This window comes from Tachyglossus aculeatus, chromosome 7 (assembly GCF_015852505.1).
Source record: "Tachyglossus aculeatus isolate mTacAcu1 chromosome 7, mTacAcu1.pri, whole genome shotgun sequence".
NCBI classification, from domain to species: domain Eukaryota; kingdom Metazoa; phylum Chordata; class Mammalia; order Monotremata; family Tachyglossidae; genus Tachyglossus; species Tachyglossus aculeatus.
Genome location: NC_052072.1, coordinates 49,223,913 through 49,243,290, shown reverse-complemented (window position 1 = coordinate 49,243,290; position 19,378 = coordinate 49,223,913). Strand labels below are relative to the sequence as shown.

Sequence of the window (19,378 nt, the reverse complement as noted above, 5' to 3'; positions counted from 1 at the left end):
AACCCTCCAGTGGGAATCACTGCTGCTTTTATCCTGTATACAGTTCTTTTCTATTACAACCTGAATACACTGCAGGTGCCTTCCCTTCTTTGGATAGTTTTTTCCTGCCTCTCCTGGCTTTAGAATGAAAAGTGAAAGGAAAATTCTCCAATCGATGATATTTCACTTTTGCCTCTAAGCTTCTCAAACTCAATCAGCAACTGGAGTCTTATTAAACTACTCTTGTTGGAATCCTGGATCTAGCATGTAGAACTACTCAGATAAATACCTAAGCCTCCCAGTTCCTTCACAAATGATTGACCATTACAGCAAATTTCTCCATTGCTAGTTTTAGGCAAAATATACATATTTTTCCTGCAACAAGAGCTTTTAAGAGAAAATATAACTATATTTTCATACTAGAATACTTTCCAATACAGTGACTTTCACACCAGAGAGATGTAGATTGCAGAGATCAAAGTGGTAATTTTCAACTAGAATTATCACAACACAATAATACATTGCAAATTAGTTTTACAAGTCAACATCTAGGAGGATTTAAGAAAAACGATAACGTCTACATTTGAATTAAAAAATGGTAATTTCACTTATTTTGAAGTAAAACAGAGATAGTGTATAAATCTTGTAATCTGGCATGCTGGATGCATGGGCAATACCAGTTAAGTAGATAATTCAGCATCATTGGTTCAAAGAACCAATTCCATGACTCATCTTTGCTTAGGCAGATGGAGGGCTAGCAAAAGTCACCTTATTAAGAATAAGGTCCCTAAAGAAGTTTGCTACATGGATCCTAGACAAATTTACATTCAGCATTCAGTGGGGACACAGCTCTTAGAAGTCCTCACAACCAGGCAGAAAAACTGATGTTAATGGGAAAATTGTTTCCTCATCATATTAATAGACTCTTTCCGCAAGAGATTCCAGCTGGTAAATTCAGGGGAGAGCTTAAGCAGCATGGCTCAATGGACGGGGAACAGGCTTTGGAGTCAGAGGTCATGGGTTCAAATCCAGGCTCCGCCAATTGTCAGCTGTGTGACTTTGGGCAAGCCACTTAACTTCTCTGGGCCTCAGTTACTTCATCTGCAAAATGGGGATTAAGAATGTGAGCCCCCTGTGGGACAACCTGATCACCTTGTAACCTCCCCAGCGCTTAGAACAGTGCTTTGCACAGAGTAAGCGCTTAACACATGGCATCATTAGTATTATTATGTCCACTGGGAAGCTTTATACAGCCTGACTTTGCTGGCCCCCTTCTTGTAGACTTTAAGCTCAGTATGGACAGGGAACTTGTTGACCAACTCTGTTGTACTGTACTCTCCCAAGCACTTAGTACAGTTTCTGCACACAGTAAGCACTCAATAAATGCCACTGATTGATTAATTGATTCTGCTGGAGGAGGGCTCAACCATTTCTTGATCATCAGAAACAGCTACTGGGTGGAGGGAGGGAGGTCTTTACAAAGAATCACAGAGCCAAAACTGCACTGGTTAACAGCAATGCCAGTTACTACAGCTTACTCAAAGGTAATAATCCAGTAAACAACTCTACTGTATGTGATGATTACTTATTAAGAAGCAGAAATACCAAACAAGGCATAATAGAGAGTAGGGATGTTACAAGGCTTCAAAATTGGTAAAGGGTTTTATCTCCAGATTAAAAATGAGAGGAAGACACAAAGCATTCAAAGATGGCAGTTATTCTACCCATGCAAATCTGAAAGAGGAAAATCATTGTTTTTGCTTATTACCCCCCAAATGTCCCTCTCCGGAGTGGACAATTATTACAATATTACAACTTAGCATTACAAATACCTTTAAAAATATTATGAACAATTGTAGTCTTGTTATAAAGCAGCCAATAAGCTTTACAGATCACTGTTTAATAAATTATGAATTAGTGTTTCATTCATTTCATCCTGGGTTTAACCTGCATTTATTTCCACATATCACAAGAAGTCCAGAAAGTACTTAATTATGCTACTTATATTGGCTGATTTCATTCCACTAAACTGCACACTCTTTAAACGCAGGGATCAGGTCTATCAACTCTATTATACTCTCCCAAGTGTTTAGTACATTTCTCTACTCAAAGCACTCATTCAATACTATTACATCTCATAATTTCTCTCTGATGCTATAGCTAGGGGCTTATGCTATCAGGACAGGACAGCACAAGGGTGCTTAGACCCCTGAACCTACCAAACACTATACCAAAGGACAGAGGATGTGCAGATTCAGGAGACTGATTTTGTCACTTCTCACTTCCACAAACCCAAAATCTTTCCTCTGAAATACAACTGCTGTTTCATTACACTGAAGAAGGACTGACAACATTACGCAGACACTCATGACATCTGTCTGTCCTCCCACTATTAGTTCTCTTTAAACTTAGCTTACAATTTTGCTCTGCCAAACAAATAATACAATCAATCTTTAATATACCACAAATTATTAAGAAGCAGGATAAGACAGCAGCTCTCATTCTTCATAAACTCTCTTTATCTTAGACCTTTTGATTTTCCTCTAATTCTTCACCAGATAGAACCCTGGCCTTTTAGCAAAATGCAAGTCAGGACTGCCCAAATCCTCCAATAGGTTTTATTTCCTTTATCTTTGTTTTTTCAAATCCAGGCTCCGCTTCTGAAATATAGAGTGCCTGCTGTCTACGTTTTCACTCAATCCTTGAAATGTGATAATTTTACGCCCATCTCAATTCCTTCAGAAGAAGCAGCATGGAGAAGCAGCGTGGCTCAGTGGAAAGAGCACGGGCTTGGGAGTCAGAGGTCATGGGTTCAAATCCCGGCTCCACCAATTGTCTGCTGTGTGACTTTGGGCAAATCACTTAACTTCTCTGTGCCTCAGTTCCCTCATCTGTAAAATGGGGATGAAGACTGTGAGCCCCCCGTGGGACAACCTGATCACCTTGTATCCTCCCCAGCACTTAGAACAGTGCCTTGCACATAGTAAGCGCTTAATAAATGCCATTATTATTATCATTTAGAATCCAAGTTAAAAATCTTCTTCCTCCATTGTTAAATTACCCCGATGGCTTCCTTGATTTTCCCTCAGGGAGCTTCTCACTTTATATTTTGGGTCTTTTCTTCCTTTACAAGGACCCATTTCTTATGCGTAATGCCAGCATCATTAGGCTGACAGCACTAGATGTTTCTCTGTGGTTCCTTGTACTTTGGGAGTGGGGAATATTCCTTCATATCTCTTTCTCTCTTCAAATGTTTTATGGACCTTTTATTTTATCTCCCATGTAGCATTTGGCAGTGTAGTTTACAAAGTGGGCCAGCTACAAAGCATGCAAGCACTGAGAAAAGTGCTCCTTCAGATCTGACATAAACCCTGCAATCCTGTGGTCTTATCAAAACCGTGCAATTTGCTGATATCCAGCTCTGATTGCTGTTAACTATCCAAAAAAGACTACAGTGAGGCCAGCAAATACGTTTCCATTTATGAATGAAGATGATTTCAGCGCACCTAAACAGGAAAGACCTCTGCTGCAGATGGTAAAGAAATACTGATATGCTACTAACGAATCAGCAAATGGATTGTGATCAATGAAAGCAATGGCCACTCCAAATATTTCAGGGAAAACTGTTGATAGGTTGAGAGCCGGTATACTTTACCCCCGCTGTTACAGACTGTACCTCCAGCATCACCACACAGATTTGTTTGACGCACTGGATGATAGCGTCGGGGGTCCCCGAGATTGTCACTGCCCGCTCCGTGGAGTTGGGCAGCATGTCCCCTGCCACCTGGACCTGAGCACCTGTTGACTGAAAAAGTTTGGAAGGTGGAAAGGGAAAGAGAAAGAAGGACACGGTTGACTCAACAATTCAGGCAAAGGTGAAAATGTCTATTGGCTCTGAGGGTCTATTTTAATGTACACATTTTGTTCCTTTGTAAAATTCTGAACAACAGTATGTTGGATGCAGGGGAAGTCAGGAGGGTGGGGGGTGCCTGGGGAGTGGTGTCACTGTTTTGTGATAAAAATAATTTTTCCCTCCTTCCACTCCCATCTCCATCAAACATCCATCAATCCACTCACTGTCAGCCTTCAGCAATCATTCATTTGCTCATTCCCCCCACCTGTACTGTAAGGTCATTTCATTTGCTCATCTCCCCCACCTAGACTGTAAGATCACTGTGGGCAGGGAATGTATCTGTTTACTGTTGTATTGTACTATCCCAAGCACTTGGTACAGTGCTCTGCACACAGTAAGCACTCAATAAATATGACTGAATCTGCACTGATGAATGAATCTGCAACATACAAGAACTATGATCTACTTTTTTTATGTTAGGTAAAGGTAAGACCCCTATTAGAGCCTCGGTCCATCTTTGCAATTCATCCCTTAAGAGACATGTAACATGGAAAAGACCCAGGGTGAGCAATGCATTTAAATGATACATGGGATGGTAAATAGGACATATAAAGGAAATTTTAAGGAATTTGGATTTGTTAATCTGGAAAGAAGATTTAAGGGTAGCTTAATGATTGCCTTTAAACAAAAGAAGTTACTTATAAGGATCCAGTGTCTGCTAGGTTTAGATCAAGAGGAAATGGGTTTAAATTACAGTTTTACTAGCTGCCTGATGATTATCAAAAACAAAACAAACATCACTGGGGAATGATATGGGTGCAGTCCTGCTAAAAAGCAAGTTTGATTAAGAGGATGACCGCATGGGGACCCTTGAAGTATTTTATTCTGTAAGACATCTCCCATGTGAATTGTGGGAAGTAATGAGGTAAAATTTAAATATCTCCAGAAAATCAAGGGTATGGGAGAGAAGTCATGCAGGAATCCGACAGAGAGGGAAAGAGAAGCAGTTGTTTAATAAATTATGTCTTCTATAGTAAAGTAAGCTTTCCGTATGGCAACCCAAATTCTAAATTCATTGGGCCATATTGCCAGCTAATCTTAAAATAACACTTCTATAGATGAAGCAATAAACTGTTTTTTCCCGAGTTGCTTGGTAACCAGGACCTGTATATTAACTTTACTCCTGGAAACATTATCTACCAGAATCTGATCCCATACCTTTAACCATAAAATTACCCCTAGATATCTAAAATATAAGCTGTTCCCTTCACTGGGCTTTGGATGTGAACTGCATTCATAAATATGAAGGATAAATATTTTGGAAATACTTTCTGATGGCAGCCACCTTTCTCAGAATAGATTGTGTGTGGAACCAGAAATATTGGATAGAGACGGCAAGCTAAGCAACTGAGCATCTGATTCCAAGGATATGATTTCATTACCTCCCTGATTTCTTTGATCTTGGAGCCTCCTTTGCCAATCAGTGACCCGCACTGGCTGGCTGGGACAACCAACCGTAATGTAACTGGTGGTTTACTGGTAGCAGTGCTGTTGCTCATGGAATTAATTATGTCCTAGAAAAAGAGAAGAAAGAAACAGTTTTCATTGTGCACTATGGCTTCCTTATCCATTTCTCTAGTCTCATGCCTGCTTTGGATGAATAGCTGGAAGACCTGGGCCAGGGTTACAGATGCTAAGTGAAGTGGAAGGTTGGAAATCATTCAGTTAAAACCACCTATTAGAGTGGAAAGTTTTGAGTGGGGCAGCAATATGGTTAAATCGGGAAAGTCTGAATCAAATTAAACAAAACATGAGCGATTCTCCGCATCATCTGTACAGTGTCGACTCAGACACAATAGATTTGAACTTTATTATCAAAATAAATGTTCTTCATTTTGACTGTAAACCTTGCCATGTTCTCATTTGCAACACATTTAGGTATTCTGCGCTCCATCAAACTCAATTTTACAAGGGATCTGAAACTTAAAAAGATCACACTTAAGTCCAGTCCTTGCTCCCTGAGACATGCATAGCCAAGCAAACTGCATCATTTGGCCCAAAATGGGTTTTTTTCTCCTTTTCAATATTTTTTAAATTGTGTTATTTATTAAGCATTTACTCTTTGCTAAGGGTTGATATAGCCCTTATTAGGTCAGAATCCGTTTCTGACCCACACAGACCTCACAGTCTATCTTCTCCCTATTTTACAAATATGGAAACGGAGGCCCAGAGAGGTTAAATTAATGGTTAAGGTCACACAGAAGGCCAGAAGCAGAGCTGGGACTAGAACCCTGATGTCCTGACTCCCAGCCCCATGCTCTTTCTTCTAGGTCACACTGTTTCCCTGCCTTCATTTGTCTATATTGCAAAATGAAACAAATGAGATATAATTGGGGCCAAAGGAGCATGGAATAAGACTTAAGATTTCAAAGTAAAGGAACATTACACACAGTAGTGCTAGTGCATGTATTACTGAATAAAATAGCACAGTAGGGAGTGAGACCTGGGAAGAGCAAATCTAGCACTGAATAACTCTGAGATACGTTTTAAAGGTCTAGAGGAAACTGGAATGGCAAATGAGATGGGCCTGGATGTTTCTTCCACAGAGGATGAGTTAGGTAGGTCACTGGCTGAGAAGAAGTGTGGTCTAGTAGATAGAGCTCGGGCCTGGGGGTCAGAAGAACCTGAATTCTAATCCTGGCTCTGGCATTTGTCTGTTGTGTGATCTTGGGAAAGTCACTTCGCTTGTCTGTGTTTCAGTTGCCTCATCTGTAAAATGGGATTAAGACTGCGAGCTTTACATGAAACAGGCATGGTGTCCAATCAGATTACCTTGTTTCTACCCCAGTGCTTAGTACAGTGCCTGGCACATAGTAAGCACTTAAAAAATACACAGTTATTGTTATTATTGTTGCTATTAGTAATAATAATGACAACAATAATATAACATAGGGCCAGTACTCTGCTTGGGAGATGTCTATCGATTCTGTTATACTGTGCTCTCCTAAGCACTTGGTACAGTGTTCTGCACACAGCAAGTGCTCAATAAACATGATTGACTGATTGACTGATGTTCAACATGTCTGCCTGACAAGTTAGAGGATAAGAATAAGAAGCATAGAAAGAAATGGGTGTGTTTAAGTGGAGTGGAGGGCCTTGAACCCCACAGAAACAAATTTGATCTATTTCCTGAAAGGGTGGGTTTTGAATGAGGCAAAAACATGGTTAAATCAGCAATGCTTACCATAAACCCTGGCAGCATTCTGTAGCTATTAACTCCGCATAAGGGGAGCTCCACTAATTCAATAGATTTTTAGCTCTTCCAGGGCTTTTGGGGTGAAATTGGAGATTATCCATAAAATAACTTGAAGGACAGGAATCCCGGTGAGGCTGGCAAGTGGGGCAGAGAAACTGAGCAGAGAGGGGAGGGCTGTCCAAAGAAAGCAGTGTGGCCTAGTGGAAAGAGCTTGGGCCTGGGATTTAGAGGGACCTGGGTTCTAATCCTGGCTCTGGCACCTGTCTGCTGTGTGACCTTGGGCCTGTCACCTCACTTCTTTGGACTTAAGTTACCTCATCTGTAAAATGGGGATCAAGATGGTGAGCCTAATGTGAGATAGGGACTGAATCCAATCTGATTATCTTGTATCTTTCCCCAGTACTCAGTAGTGTGCCTGGTACTTAGTAAATGCTTAACAAACACCGTAAAAAGCAAACCAAAAAACCCCCCAACCAGTTATTTTGTTCTATGGATTGCTGTCCACAGCATCTCATTTCCAAGGGGAAAAACTCATCTTCTTACCTCCTCAAATTTGTACGCAATCATGGCAAAAGCCTTGAAGATGGCATCAGTTGGGCCAGTGATGGTCACAATTCTTTCTGGGCAATTTCCCTCTGAGATGTTGATTCTTGCGCCACTCTAGTTGAAGAAAGTGAGCAAACCCTTTTAATGAGGAAGTTTCAGGCTTCCGACAATTTCATTTATCTGCTGGAGGCTTATTTTAAAAGTCTAATGCCAGAAAAGGGAAGCAGCATGCTTTAGTGTATGGGGCACGGGCCTGTAATCAGAAGGCCCTGGGTTTTAATTCCGGCTCCACCATTTGTCTGCTGTGTGACCTTGGGCAAGTCACTTGGCTTCTCTGTGCCTCAGTTACATCATCTGTAAAATGGGGATTAAGACTGTGAGCCCCATGTGGGACATGGACTGTGTCCAACCTGATTAGCTTGTATCCACTTCAGCGCTTAGAAAAGTGTCTGGCATATAGTAAGAGCTTAATAAATACCACTAAAAAAAATTATCTTCCTGACAGACAAGCATCAGAATCACAAAGTAGAAATCCTTTTCTGTAATCCCACAAAGGATTGGTAAAAAGGGTTCAAGTCCATTTTGGTGAAGTTAGCGTATACAGTAAATACAAATTGCCATTGCTCTCCTGAGACCTATAATACATTCTTTCCTAATGCTAAGTACAGTGCTCTGCACAAAGTGCTTAATAAATATTAGTACTTCTCATTGTAAGAAATTTAGATGCTGAAGAATATTTTCAATGAACCAAGATACCAATGTATGTACTACCTGCATACCAACGCAGTTGCTGCGGTGGGTAAATAAAGATAATCCTAAAAGATCCCTCTATCAATTCCCCAATTCATTTTTATTTTGGGTAACTACTAACTAGGCACCTTACTTTCTTGCCTCTTGATGACTCTTGATGAAATGAAGTTTGTAGCGCAACAAATATGAAATGGCGGGGGAGTGTCTTTGTAACTGCCTGTCTTCCAATTTTTGAAAGAATAATTAAACACCCGTGAGACTCACCTCTTCACGCATCTTTTTCACTGTTTCTCCTTTCTGAAACAAGACAATAAGAAACATTTATAATTGCAAGAGTGGCAAAACTATCCTAAGTGGAATTACTCTATATGGGAAAATTCACATTTCCCAACTCTTCTCATAAAGAGGAAAGAGGTGCTGTGCCAGGATTGCCTCAGTGGCCTCAAGGCTTCATTGTTCATAAAAGTGGCTCTTTCACCATGCTCCACCTTTACTGGTCCAAACAATTATGGCTGTTGAGAGCATCATCAAATAATACAGACACTAATGAGATAAACCACAGAATTAGCGGGGTTTTAGTCTTACTGCCATCAATAATTGTTTTAAATCATTCCTAAATTCCTGAAGTTTTCAGTAAGTATTAAATGCATGAATCTTCCCAAACTCAATGAAAAAGTCAATCAGCATCACTATTCTATTTATTTTGTTAATGATGTGCATCTAGCTTTACTTCTATTTATTCTGATGACTTGACACCTGTCCACATGTTTTGTTTTGTTGTCTGTCTCCCCCTTCTAGACTGTGAGCCCGCTGTTGGGTAGGGACCATCTCTATATGTTGCCAACTTGGACTTCCCAACCACTTAGTACAGTGCTCTGCACACAGTAAGTGCTCATTAAATACGATTGAATGAATGAATGAATGAAAAATTAATATTGTATTTGTAGCCCAGTGTACGCAGAGACACAGAGCAACCTAATGTGAAGAGCACAGGTCTGGGTGTCGGAGGACATGGGTTCTAATCCTGGCTCTGCCAATTGTCTGCAATGTGACCTTGGCCAAGTCACTTGACTTCTCTGGGGTGCAGTTTCCTCAACTCTAAAATGGGGATTCAATACCAGTTTTCCTTCCTTCTTAGACTTCGAGCCCTGTTATTATTACCAAATTCATTCATTCATTCAATCATATTTATTGAGCGATTACTGTCCTAAGCAGACCACTGACCTAGGCGCTTGGAAGAGTCTAAATGAAGCTCTGAACACGAATGTGGGAAGGAGGAGTAGATGTGTTCTAAAAGTCTCTTTCTGTATTAAAATGTATTAATTCTGTGATTTACTCTTAGTGTGCAATGCATAATAGCTGAAAATTGATTAAAAGCTGGGGGAAGAATGATTCCAATTTTTATATATTAAATCAAGTCAACACATAGCTGCGATTCAAATGTTCAGTCCTCAATATGGCACCTAATAAATATTACATATATATGTATGTACAATGTATATATGTGTATATGTATGTAAGGAGATCTTTACCTTTCCAATGATGCTTCCAACTTCCTGCAAAAAGCAAAATGAAAAAAAGATGATATAATCGAACTGAGCTGAAAAATTTCAGATGTAAAGTTATTCTTGTTTGCGTACCTCGCTTAGCTAAATGACTTATGAACCAGAGAAATAGAACCTATTTAAAAGAGAAATAGGGTAGTGCATGAAAAATTCAGCGTTGAGCACTCAACTCCAAGAATGAATGATTTATGCAAAAATCTATGCTCTGCAGGTTACTTCTGCTCATATTTTAAGATCCAGAAAAACATTGGTACTAAAGTAAATATATTCATCAAGGACAGCCAAGTGTTTGGTTGAATTCCAGAGGAAAAAAAACATTTAAAGGAACAATAATCATATATTCCTCCCAGGGAATAGGGAAAATAAATCCCCATTTCCTTATTTCAATGATTTTAAGAAAAAAATTAAAAAGGACATTTCTCCCTAAAGTCCTAAAGATGTACCAGACTTCCAAATCTTGAGATTCTCCTTAAATAGTATACGCCAAGGCATTGGGATCTAATCGACTGGACCACACTGGCTCCAAGCACTAATAAAAAATGTCTGGTGAACAGAGTGCATGCCTTTCTTATGGTTTTAAAAGAATGGATACTTTTCACAAGCACTACATATACTTAATGATTGTCAGTTGGGCTCATAGAGCAATGAAATCTCTTGACTCCAGATCAAGGAAAACTATACTTTCCACACCTGGGCTTTCACATTTTATTAACTGAATTAAGATTTGCTCTTGCATTTCAGGATTCATTGTTCATACCTCAAAAGTATTTTTACACGCCAGAGATAAAGAGACTTATTCTGTAGTGACTCTGAAGGCTAGCAGATCAGCCATTATGGGCTCTGCGCTAATACAATCTGCTGAACTAATGTAATCTCGTCACTTTTACTTCTGGGTTTCCAAAAGAGAAAATCTATAAAACTATTCTCTTATAACTTTTGCCACAACTGAAGTTGAAATTGACAACCACTAAATAATTCTATTTTGTGGTCAGAGGAACTGAAGCAGAGACACGGTGACTAGCCCAAGTAAATAAATCAGTAATAGACTCACGGAAGGGTATTTCTAAACCTCCACAGAATAACCTTTTGTGATTCCTAAAGCTGTCTACCTCCCATTGTTAGTCACTTCCCTCCTAGAAAGCTTTCTCTTTTACCAAAAATTAGGAACCCTGAAAAATTAAATAACAGGCATTATTTCTGCAAGTGTCCTATGTGAATAAAGAGATTTTTTTCTCTCTTTTTTCTCTGCCATTTATTCTTGGATATTTGGTTTCTGAGGGAGGTGTAATATGTAAATGAAACAATTGAGAAAATTTTGTCTTATACCTTTCCATGCATGAGCAGGCGGATAGTCAGGGTCACATTCAGCCCACCTTCAGAGACCTTAGATTCCATTTCAACTGAGGAATGGGAGATGATAAGAATTGAGGAGGCCTCAGAAGAACGACAGAGAACCAAATGATGTTACCTGAAAAGAGGAATGAAGGACATTTATTCATTCTCGCTGTAGTATTAAGAAACCTCCTTGCAATTCAGAATATCCAGAATTTTCTCAGGATTGTAGTGGCAACACAAGGTACTGTCTATATTCTAATCTATCTGGTTATACCTTATCCAGTCAAATGTTAATTGACTTCTTGGTTGATGATCACTCTGCTTTTCAAGTCATGAGAAAAATTTTTCCTTCAGTCTTGGTTTGAAATTGATAGACTTCTCGTCAATGCCCTTCAATCATAATTCTTAAATTCACCACAATGTCCCAACCCATAGGCTGGTAAGAGCTGTGAGAATTAATGAATTAACTTGCATAAAACTGTAAATTGTTGATCAACACACCATGATTCTAGAGTTAACCCCATGACTCTTTGGATGACCTGTTCTGCACGAGGGAGAGTTGTATCAGCTTTGTAGAATAATAGGATACCAAGGTTAAGATGCTGACACAGAGGGCCGGGAAAAGCCTGACCCGCTGGGCCCCTGTAAACTTTTTCCGGGAAATTTCTACCTGGTTTTCCACTATTAAGTCACGTTTATCATAGGGGATGAAAATTAAAGTGTTTAATTTCCTAAGAAAAGTAAGATGAAGGAGAATGGCTTTGGGAAAGCTATTAAATCGGACCTGCTTAAGGCTCTTATATTAATAGCATTTTGTATTCCAGACGCAATGCAGGCAAACACAAAGAAACCAAGAACATTTCAGGAACACAGAGAGGAAAATTAATTTAATCTGGATTAACCAAAGGTAGCACTTGGTAAAAGCATTTAAAAAAATGTAATGCAAATCCATTTGAATTGGAGGAATCCTGTATGTTTAGTGTGGATGTATCCAACAACAAATAATAACTGAAGCACTCCGATGACTGTTCATGTGGATGTAATACTGAAGATGGATTACAAAAATATATTCTAATGTCTTTTGGACTACATCTTTAAATGAACAAAGAAAGCCAAGTTATAGAATCAAATGAGCCAAGAGGTACTTTATGTTCTGACAACTGAATAGGCAATTATACCTATGGTTTTCTGAGGAAAGGAACAAGTACACTTTTCTTTTTTCCTCTAGGATCACCACCAAGAAGTTCCAGAGACTCTATTACTGCAGGAGGTGAATATCATAGAGTAGGAGCTCAATAAATGTCCTAACAATCAACAGCAGGAGAACAATACAAGCGTGCTAAGAGAATATAAGTGAATTTTAAAAGTTGTTTAATTTTTTGATAGAGTCGCTCTTAACCTATCACCATCAATTAACTATCTATGGGCCCCCAAAATTGTAATGGCACTTGTTAAGAGCTTACTAGGTGTCAGGCACTGTACTAAATCCTGGGGTATATACAAGAAAATCCGGTTGGACATGGTTTCTGTCCCACATAGGGTTCACTGTCTTAATCCCCATTTAACAGTTGAAGTAACTGAAGCGGGGAGAAGTGAAGTGACTTGCCCAAGGTCACACAGCAGACAAGTGGTGGAGTCGGGATTAGAACCCAGATTCTCTAACTTCTAGGCCTGTGCTAGGCCACCTTGCTTCTCAGATTCAGTCTTCAGGACTGGACATTTTGAAGGAGGAAATGAAGCCTGGGCAACACAAAACAGATTCATATTGACAAGCCATGACTAGGCTTCATAAAATAAGGAGAGGGAAGGTCACCCTGTATTCTAGATTACCTTGAAGAGGATTCCATTGACAATGGAGAATTAATCATCAATATCTTTTTGCCCTAATTACTCACTACTTAAAGTAAGGATGTGTAATGATGGGCAAGTAAAGATGTGTAATGATGGGCTATTGTTTTCAGCTTCCTAAATTATGATGACCCAACAAATCTCAGCAAAGAGTATGTGTTGAATTTGGCAGCATGCTCAAACCAGAAAAGGTCAGCCAAAACCAGAGAATTTTGATTTATATATATTTTTTTAATATTGTGATTCAGGGCTTCAAAAATTTCACTGAAGAATATGCTCCCTAAATGAGAAGAGAGTAGAAGGAGCAAGTAGTCCACGAGGGAGAGAACTTTTAAAAAGCCATTCTACTTCCCCACCCCAGTGTGGGCAGGGAACGCGTCTTTTATATTGTACTCTCCCAAACGGTTGGTACAGAGTTCTGCACACGGTAAGTGCTCAATGAATACGAATGATGGACTGACTAGAGTTCACACTCTCCAGCACCCTTCTCTAGGATTAATATTTTTGCGGACTCTTATTCCTGTTTCCTATTCTTCTTCCTTCCCTTGTTACACTCAAACGAGAAAGTCAATCATCCCATGTCCTTTTTTCATAGAAAAATAATGCCATCCTATACAGTAAAAAGGACAATCTTCTTCTTTGAAATAATTAATCCAAGTAAGAAATATTATAGTAGAACCATATTTTTACATAAAGAAATTAACAAAACATTGCTTGAGCAAGATGCTCTAAACCAGACCTTATACCAAAGACAATTATGGATACAGTAAACCTTTCAATCAATTGCTCAATCAATTGAGCACTTACTTTATGCAGAGCACTGTACTAAGCACTTGGGAGAGTATAATGCAACAGAATTGCACACATGTTCCCTGCCCATAGCAAGGTTAAAGTTTAGAAGGAATAATAACAGCCAATAACCACTGTGACTAAAAGTTCCTTCAAAGAATTAAAATAATGGGTACAGCCTAGGGGGAAAAGGGTGGCTAGGAAGAGGAAAATGCAGGGCTTGTTGATAGACTTGATATGGTCAATTACTCAATCAGTAGTATTAAGCACTTAGTGTAGTCAGAGAAACACTCCCTCAACGTATCACCAAATTGCCCATTTAGACTCTAAGCTCTTTGTGGGCCGGGAACGTGCCTACCAATGCTATTGTATTATTATTATTACCATTATTATTATTATATCACTATTACTCTCCCAAGCCCTTAGTACAGGGCTCTGCTCACAATAAGCGCTCAATGATGATGATGATTTTTGTTGAAATGAATACCAATGATTTGGCTAACAGCTCAACTCATTACTGAATAATAAAACAATAAAAATAACATTTTCCATCAAGTACTAGAAAGGTATTCTTTCAAAAAGCATGCATGACTATCATGCCATGAAATTGCTTCAGAAAACATTATTGACCTTATTGCATTGGTGTTAAAATTCAAAACCTTTCTCTAGGTTACCATAAAATAGCAACTGATAAAATAGATTAATTCAATTCAATCGTATTTATTGAGCGCTTACTGTGTGCAGAGCACTGTACTAAGCGCTTGACAAGTACAAGTTGGCAACGTATAGATACGGTCCCTAGCCAACAATGGGCTCACAGTCTAGAAGGGGGAGGCAAGACAACAAAACAAAACACGTGGACAGGTGTCAAGTCATCAGAATATGCAGAAGTAAAGCTAGATGCACATCATTAACAAAATAAATAGAGTAATAAATCTGAACAAACATACATACAGGTGCTGTGGTGAGTGGAAGGAGGTAGGGCGGGGGGATAGGGAGGAGGAGAGGAAAAAGGGGGCTTAGTCTGGGAAGGCCTCCTGGAGGAGGTGAGCTCTCAGTAGGGCTTTGAAGGGAGGAAGAGAGCTAGCTTGGCAGATGTGCGGAGGGAGGGCATTCCAGGCCCGAGGGATGACGTGGGCCGGGGGTCGACGGTGGGACAGGCGAGAACGAGGCAACGAGATTAGACATGAAACAAGTGATATAGTTGGAATAGTTACTGGGACAGCAAATAAATGTCATTAATGCCTAACCTGAACAGGTTCTCAATAACTTTGATAAACACAGTTTTACTCATTGATTTATATTGCTAGGTTGTGTTATTGATTTCCCAAAACCTTAATTTCCAAATGGGATCAATTTAGGGCTGGGTGATTTCTTTTTCATTACAGTATATTCTTGCCCAAGTGCAGGGCCCTGAATCAGCCTATTACGCAAATGTTTCCAACTGATTGAAAAAGTGGGTCATGTGTTAGGCAAATGCTTCTGGCTTTAAGAATTAACATTATTAAATTAAACACACTTCATGCTTTGGTGAACAAGAAAGCTACACTGGCCTTTTCTTAATCATACTAGTGAAGGGTAAGTCTATATTGGACCCCTTAGTCTCGGTGAGAAATCTGAGGAACCATACTTCAGGAATGTTTAGTTCATGAGCGTCTGTCCTTCAAAATAAAATTTCTACAGAGAGAAATCTAAGCGAAAGAACGCAAAGTAATTCTTATTAAAGTAGAAAATGTTTGTTAGCTAAGAAAAACGTGTTCAGCTTCTAGTCCAGAGAGATTATAGTCAGGTTTCCCTTAGTTATCATTTTCTTTAAGCCCTTCCCTTCTATTTTTGGCAACGCATCTTTAAATGGTTTCTTTGGCCTTCTCAGGAGGCTCTAAATTCATGGCTTTTTCCGGTCCAGTGAATGATATCAACATTATGAGCTTGATCCAAAAGAAGGATCTGGCTAGTTTATATTTTTCTAGTGAATGAGCCCACAGAGCTTTGTGGATTCACTTGAAAATTCATTTAGCATCATTTTTAGAGAAGCTCCGTGGCAAGCCAAAAAGAGTAATGTCTGAATTGCAAGGAGTAGCTGAATTCAAATGGTTATGTAGACATTTTTCATTGCCCCATGGTAGCCATTAGCTTTCATGGCATCTTTTGCAAATGATGCTGGGGCTACATATATTTATAAAACTGCCTTTTCTCTTTCTCTATGGGCAAAGGTAGATGACTGGATAGAGAGGCCAAAATAGTTGGCAAGGTGCCAGAATTACACACTAACATTACAGTTATTTAATGAAGTATGCTGATCTCTCTTAACCTATACACGCTCTTATGACTGTAACAGTCATACTGTCATTAAGTTCTGAACAACTTGCACTACCCATTGATTTAAAATCATTACAACAATTGTTTCTCAAAACAAACCTGTATGGTGGCCAGTACTCAACTCCATTCTCCAGAAAGTGAAAATGAAGCAGTCAATTAATTGTATTTATCAAACAATTACCGTGCTTAGGGCACTTTACTAAGTGCTTGGGACAGTCACCTAGTTAGTTTTCCAGCCTTGTAACCCACTGCTTCTCTAACTGGAAATTGCAGGGACAAAATAACACCTCCTTTCCAATGGCTTTTCCCATCTCAGGCTTGTTACATCCCTTTAAAAATTCCATATCCTTCAGGTATTATATGTCATTGCAAAACAGGCAAGCTTGTCTAGACACTCTTCATGCTTTCACTGTGGCTAACACTGTGATTTAATCTACAAAATGAGGAGGATGGCACAGTTTCCCAAGGTTTAAAGCCGGGTAAACTGAGAGTGAATATCAATGGCCATAGTCACATATATGTAATGAATGACAGATCCGGAATTAGAGCTGAGTACTCTCCCCCTGCCCTCATTTTCTGTTTCCTTCTGGCTGTAGATTACACCCAAACATGCATTCATATTGTATTTGCTTGCATGTCCAATGATGATGATGCCAGTTGCATTGCTCCAATCAGTGGTTTTAAGTGACTCAAGAGCCTTACCTGTAATATCCAGCCCCTTCTGTCAATTGCCCCAAAATTGTGTGACTTTATTTATTAGGGTAGGTATCTTTAGGGTCTGGAAAGAGGTGCCATTTTAAATACGGGGGTGAAAAGGGTCCAGGGATTTTAGGGAAGATGGGGAATAGGAGGAAATGGACTTAAAGAGAATCAACGGGTTAGAAATTATGAGCTTTTTAGCCCTGACTGGAAACTTTCAGATGTCATAGATGGAGATGATCTACTTGGGGAGAGCAGCTCAAAAATCTATTGGGATAATTGATCTTGTGGCCCCTGTGTAGTAGCCACCCACGGTCTGCCAGAATTTGAGTCCTTTTCTACTTGCCCCATAGTTAACGTGCTCCTCTCGCTCACGCTGAGCCAATCATCTCTGATTACTTCACGCCAGTTCAATGAGCATGCTGCTGTCATTCCCTGGGGATTAATGAGAGTAGTCCATAATTTGATTTGTGCTTCAATATGTTCCAGAGATGCTTTAGCTCCCTGCCACAGGAACAGAGACACTCCATGGCACCCTTTCATCCACTATCATTTTATGACAAAACTTGACCAAACATTTGACAGGAGAATGATGTCAAAATGGAAGTCGTATAGGTCATGTGACCTTGTATGAAAAGCCAGCCATCAGCGAGCACTTCCAAGATTTGGCTTTACTCTAAAGAACTCCATCGTCTCCCACGCACACTGAAATGTGGAGCTATTAAAATATAATTGGTATTCAGTTTATTTTAAAAAAATTCAATTCTCCTAATTCTAGGAGAAATAACAAAGGGTGGACTACTTGCTTCTTCTACTCTCTTCTCATTTAGGGAGCATATTCTTCAGTGAAATTTTTGAAGCCCTGAATCACAACATTAAAAAAAATATATATATAAATCAAAATTCTCTGGTTTTGGCTGACCTTTTCTGGTTTGAGCATGCTGCCAAATTCAACACATACTCTTAGCTGAGATTTGTTGGGTCATCACAATTTAGAAAGCTGAAAACAATAGCCCATCGTTACACATCCTTACTTGAAGTAGTGAGTAGTTAGGGCAAAAAGATATTGATGATTAATTCTCCATTGTCAATGGAATCCTCTTCAAAGTAATCTAGAATACAGGGTGAGATAATGTGCAGTTTCACTTTACTCCACTGTCCTTTTGCAGTCACAGGCTCAATGAAACTTTGGCCTGAAGCTTTAGATGTCAAAGCAATTTATCTGTTTCTCTGAAGAAGGGTAAGCTGTTCTTGAGGCAAGCAGTAAAAATGGCTCTGGGGCAGATTGAAGCCTGGAATATCCACACTGATCACTGGGTAAGCTTTGTGTCTGTGATTCACAGCTCCATTGATTTTTCCATGAGTCCAAAGTACTTGCTTCTCCAGGCAGATATAGTATTTCTATGTCCACACAAATCCAATCCAATTATTCCTGTCATATTCCTATGAGAATGGTAGAAGGAATACAAAAATCCTCTTCATATACAGATGGGCAAGAGAGGAATGGCAAAGGACTTGACCAAGTTTACATGAAAAATAGGTAGATCTAGAAGAGCTCAAAATTTCTGTGAGGGGTTGCTGCATTTGCCACTGGGCTAAGCTCCTCCTGTAGACTGTACACGCTTTATGGGGCAGGGATCATGTCTATCAGCTTTATTTTACTGTACTTTCCCAAGCACTGAGTAGAGTCTTTGGCCCACAAAGTGCTCAATAAACAGCACCGAATGATTATTTTATTGATTGGATACCTCAAGTGGACTTGAAGGGCTACGGTTAGGAGTAATAAGATGGGAAACATCTTAGTTCTGGTAAATGCCACCCTGACTCAGACAGTGAAGAACCTGGGGGACTGGGATTGGATCCTGTCTTTTACTTTCATTATAGGTTCCCAATGCCTGGTACAGTGCTCTGTACATATAATACACCCATAAATACCAATTATAATGATGTATGATGACAGGGCTGGGACAACTGAGGCAATGGGGGAGGCACTAGGGACCACTATTCCTGGACTTTCAAAAGAGTGGTCCAGAAAGGAGCCAGAGACTGACGATCAGCATTTCTCAGACTATAAATGTGAATGTCAGAGAGAATTTATGACATCCAGGAATCACTGATCTATTCCATAGGCTATCGAAGGCAAATATTGGAGAGAAGAGTCTTCATGAATATATTAAAAAAGCCTTAAAAGCACTATTTTTCGACTGTAGGAAAGGAAAAAAAAGAGAAATTGCAATTTTCAAAACTGGAGAATTTCTCCCTTCTCTACAATTTTAAACTACCACAAAGTCTATTTGATTGTTTCAATAGTAATGAAAACTCAGCCTGATCTTTTAAAAAATGTCAAAAGTTTGCAAAACAGCTAGGTAAGAGGTTGCCATGCCAGCAAGCAGTCTGATGGATGGTTGGATGAAGGAAGAAACTCAGAGAATTGACTAT

The 19,378-nt window shown here is 39.4% G+C and overlaps 1 protein-coding gene across 16 annotated transcripts in view; it reads right to left on the bottom strand.

Moving 5' to 3' along the window:
- Positions 1-19,378, bottom strand: part of PCBP3 (poly(rC) binding protein 3) — a 315,198-nt gene that overhangs the window by 86,002 nt on the left and 209,818 nt on the right. For 10 of the 16 annotated variants that reach the window (XM_038748846.1, XM_038748847.1, XM_038748851.1 and 7 more), the window contains 6 exons: positions 11,276-11,417; positions 9,917-9,940; positions 8,649-8,681; positions 7,632-7,748; positions 5,275-5,406; positions 3,656-3,784 (listed from right to left, as the gene is read on the bottom strand). In XM_038748846.1, coding sequence (XP_038604774.1) covers positions 3,656-3,784; positions 5,275-5,406; positions 7,632-7,748; positions 8,649-8,681; positions 9,917-9,940; positions 11,276-11,344 — 504 coding nt within the window. In that variant the 5' untranslated portion in view covers positions 11,345-11,417. Of the gene's footprint in view, positions 1-3,634; positions 3,785-5,274; positions 5,407-7,631; positions 7,749-8,648; positions 8,682-9,916; positions 9,941-11,275; positions 11,418-19,378 lie in introns of all 16 variants that reach the window. The other 6 variants (XR_005451832.1, XM_038748841.1, XM_038748850.1 and 3 more) reach the window with 1 other exon arrangement.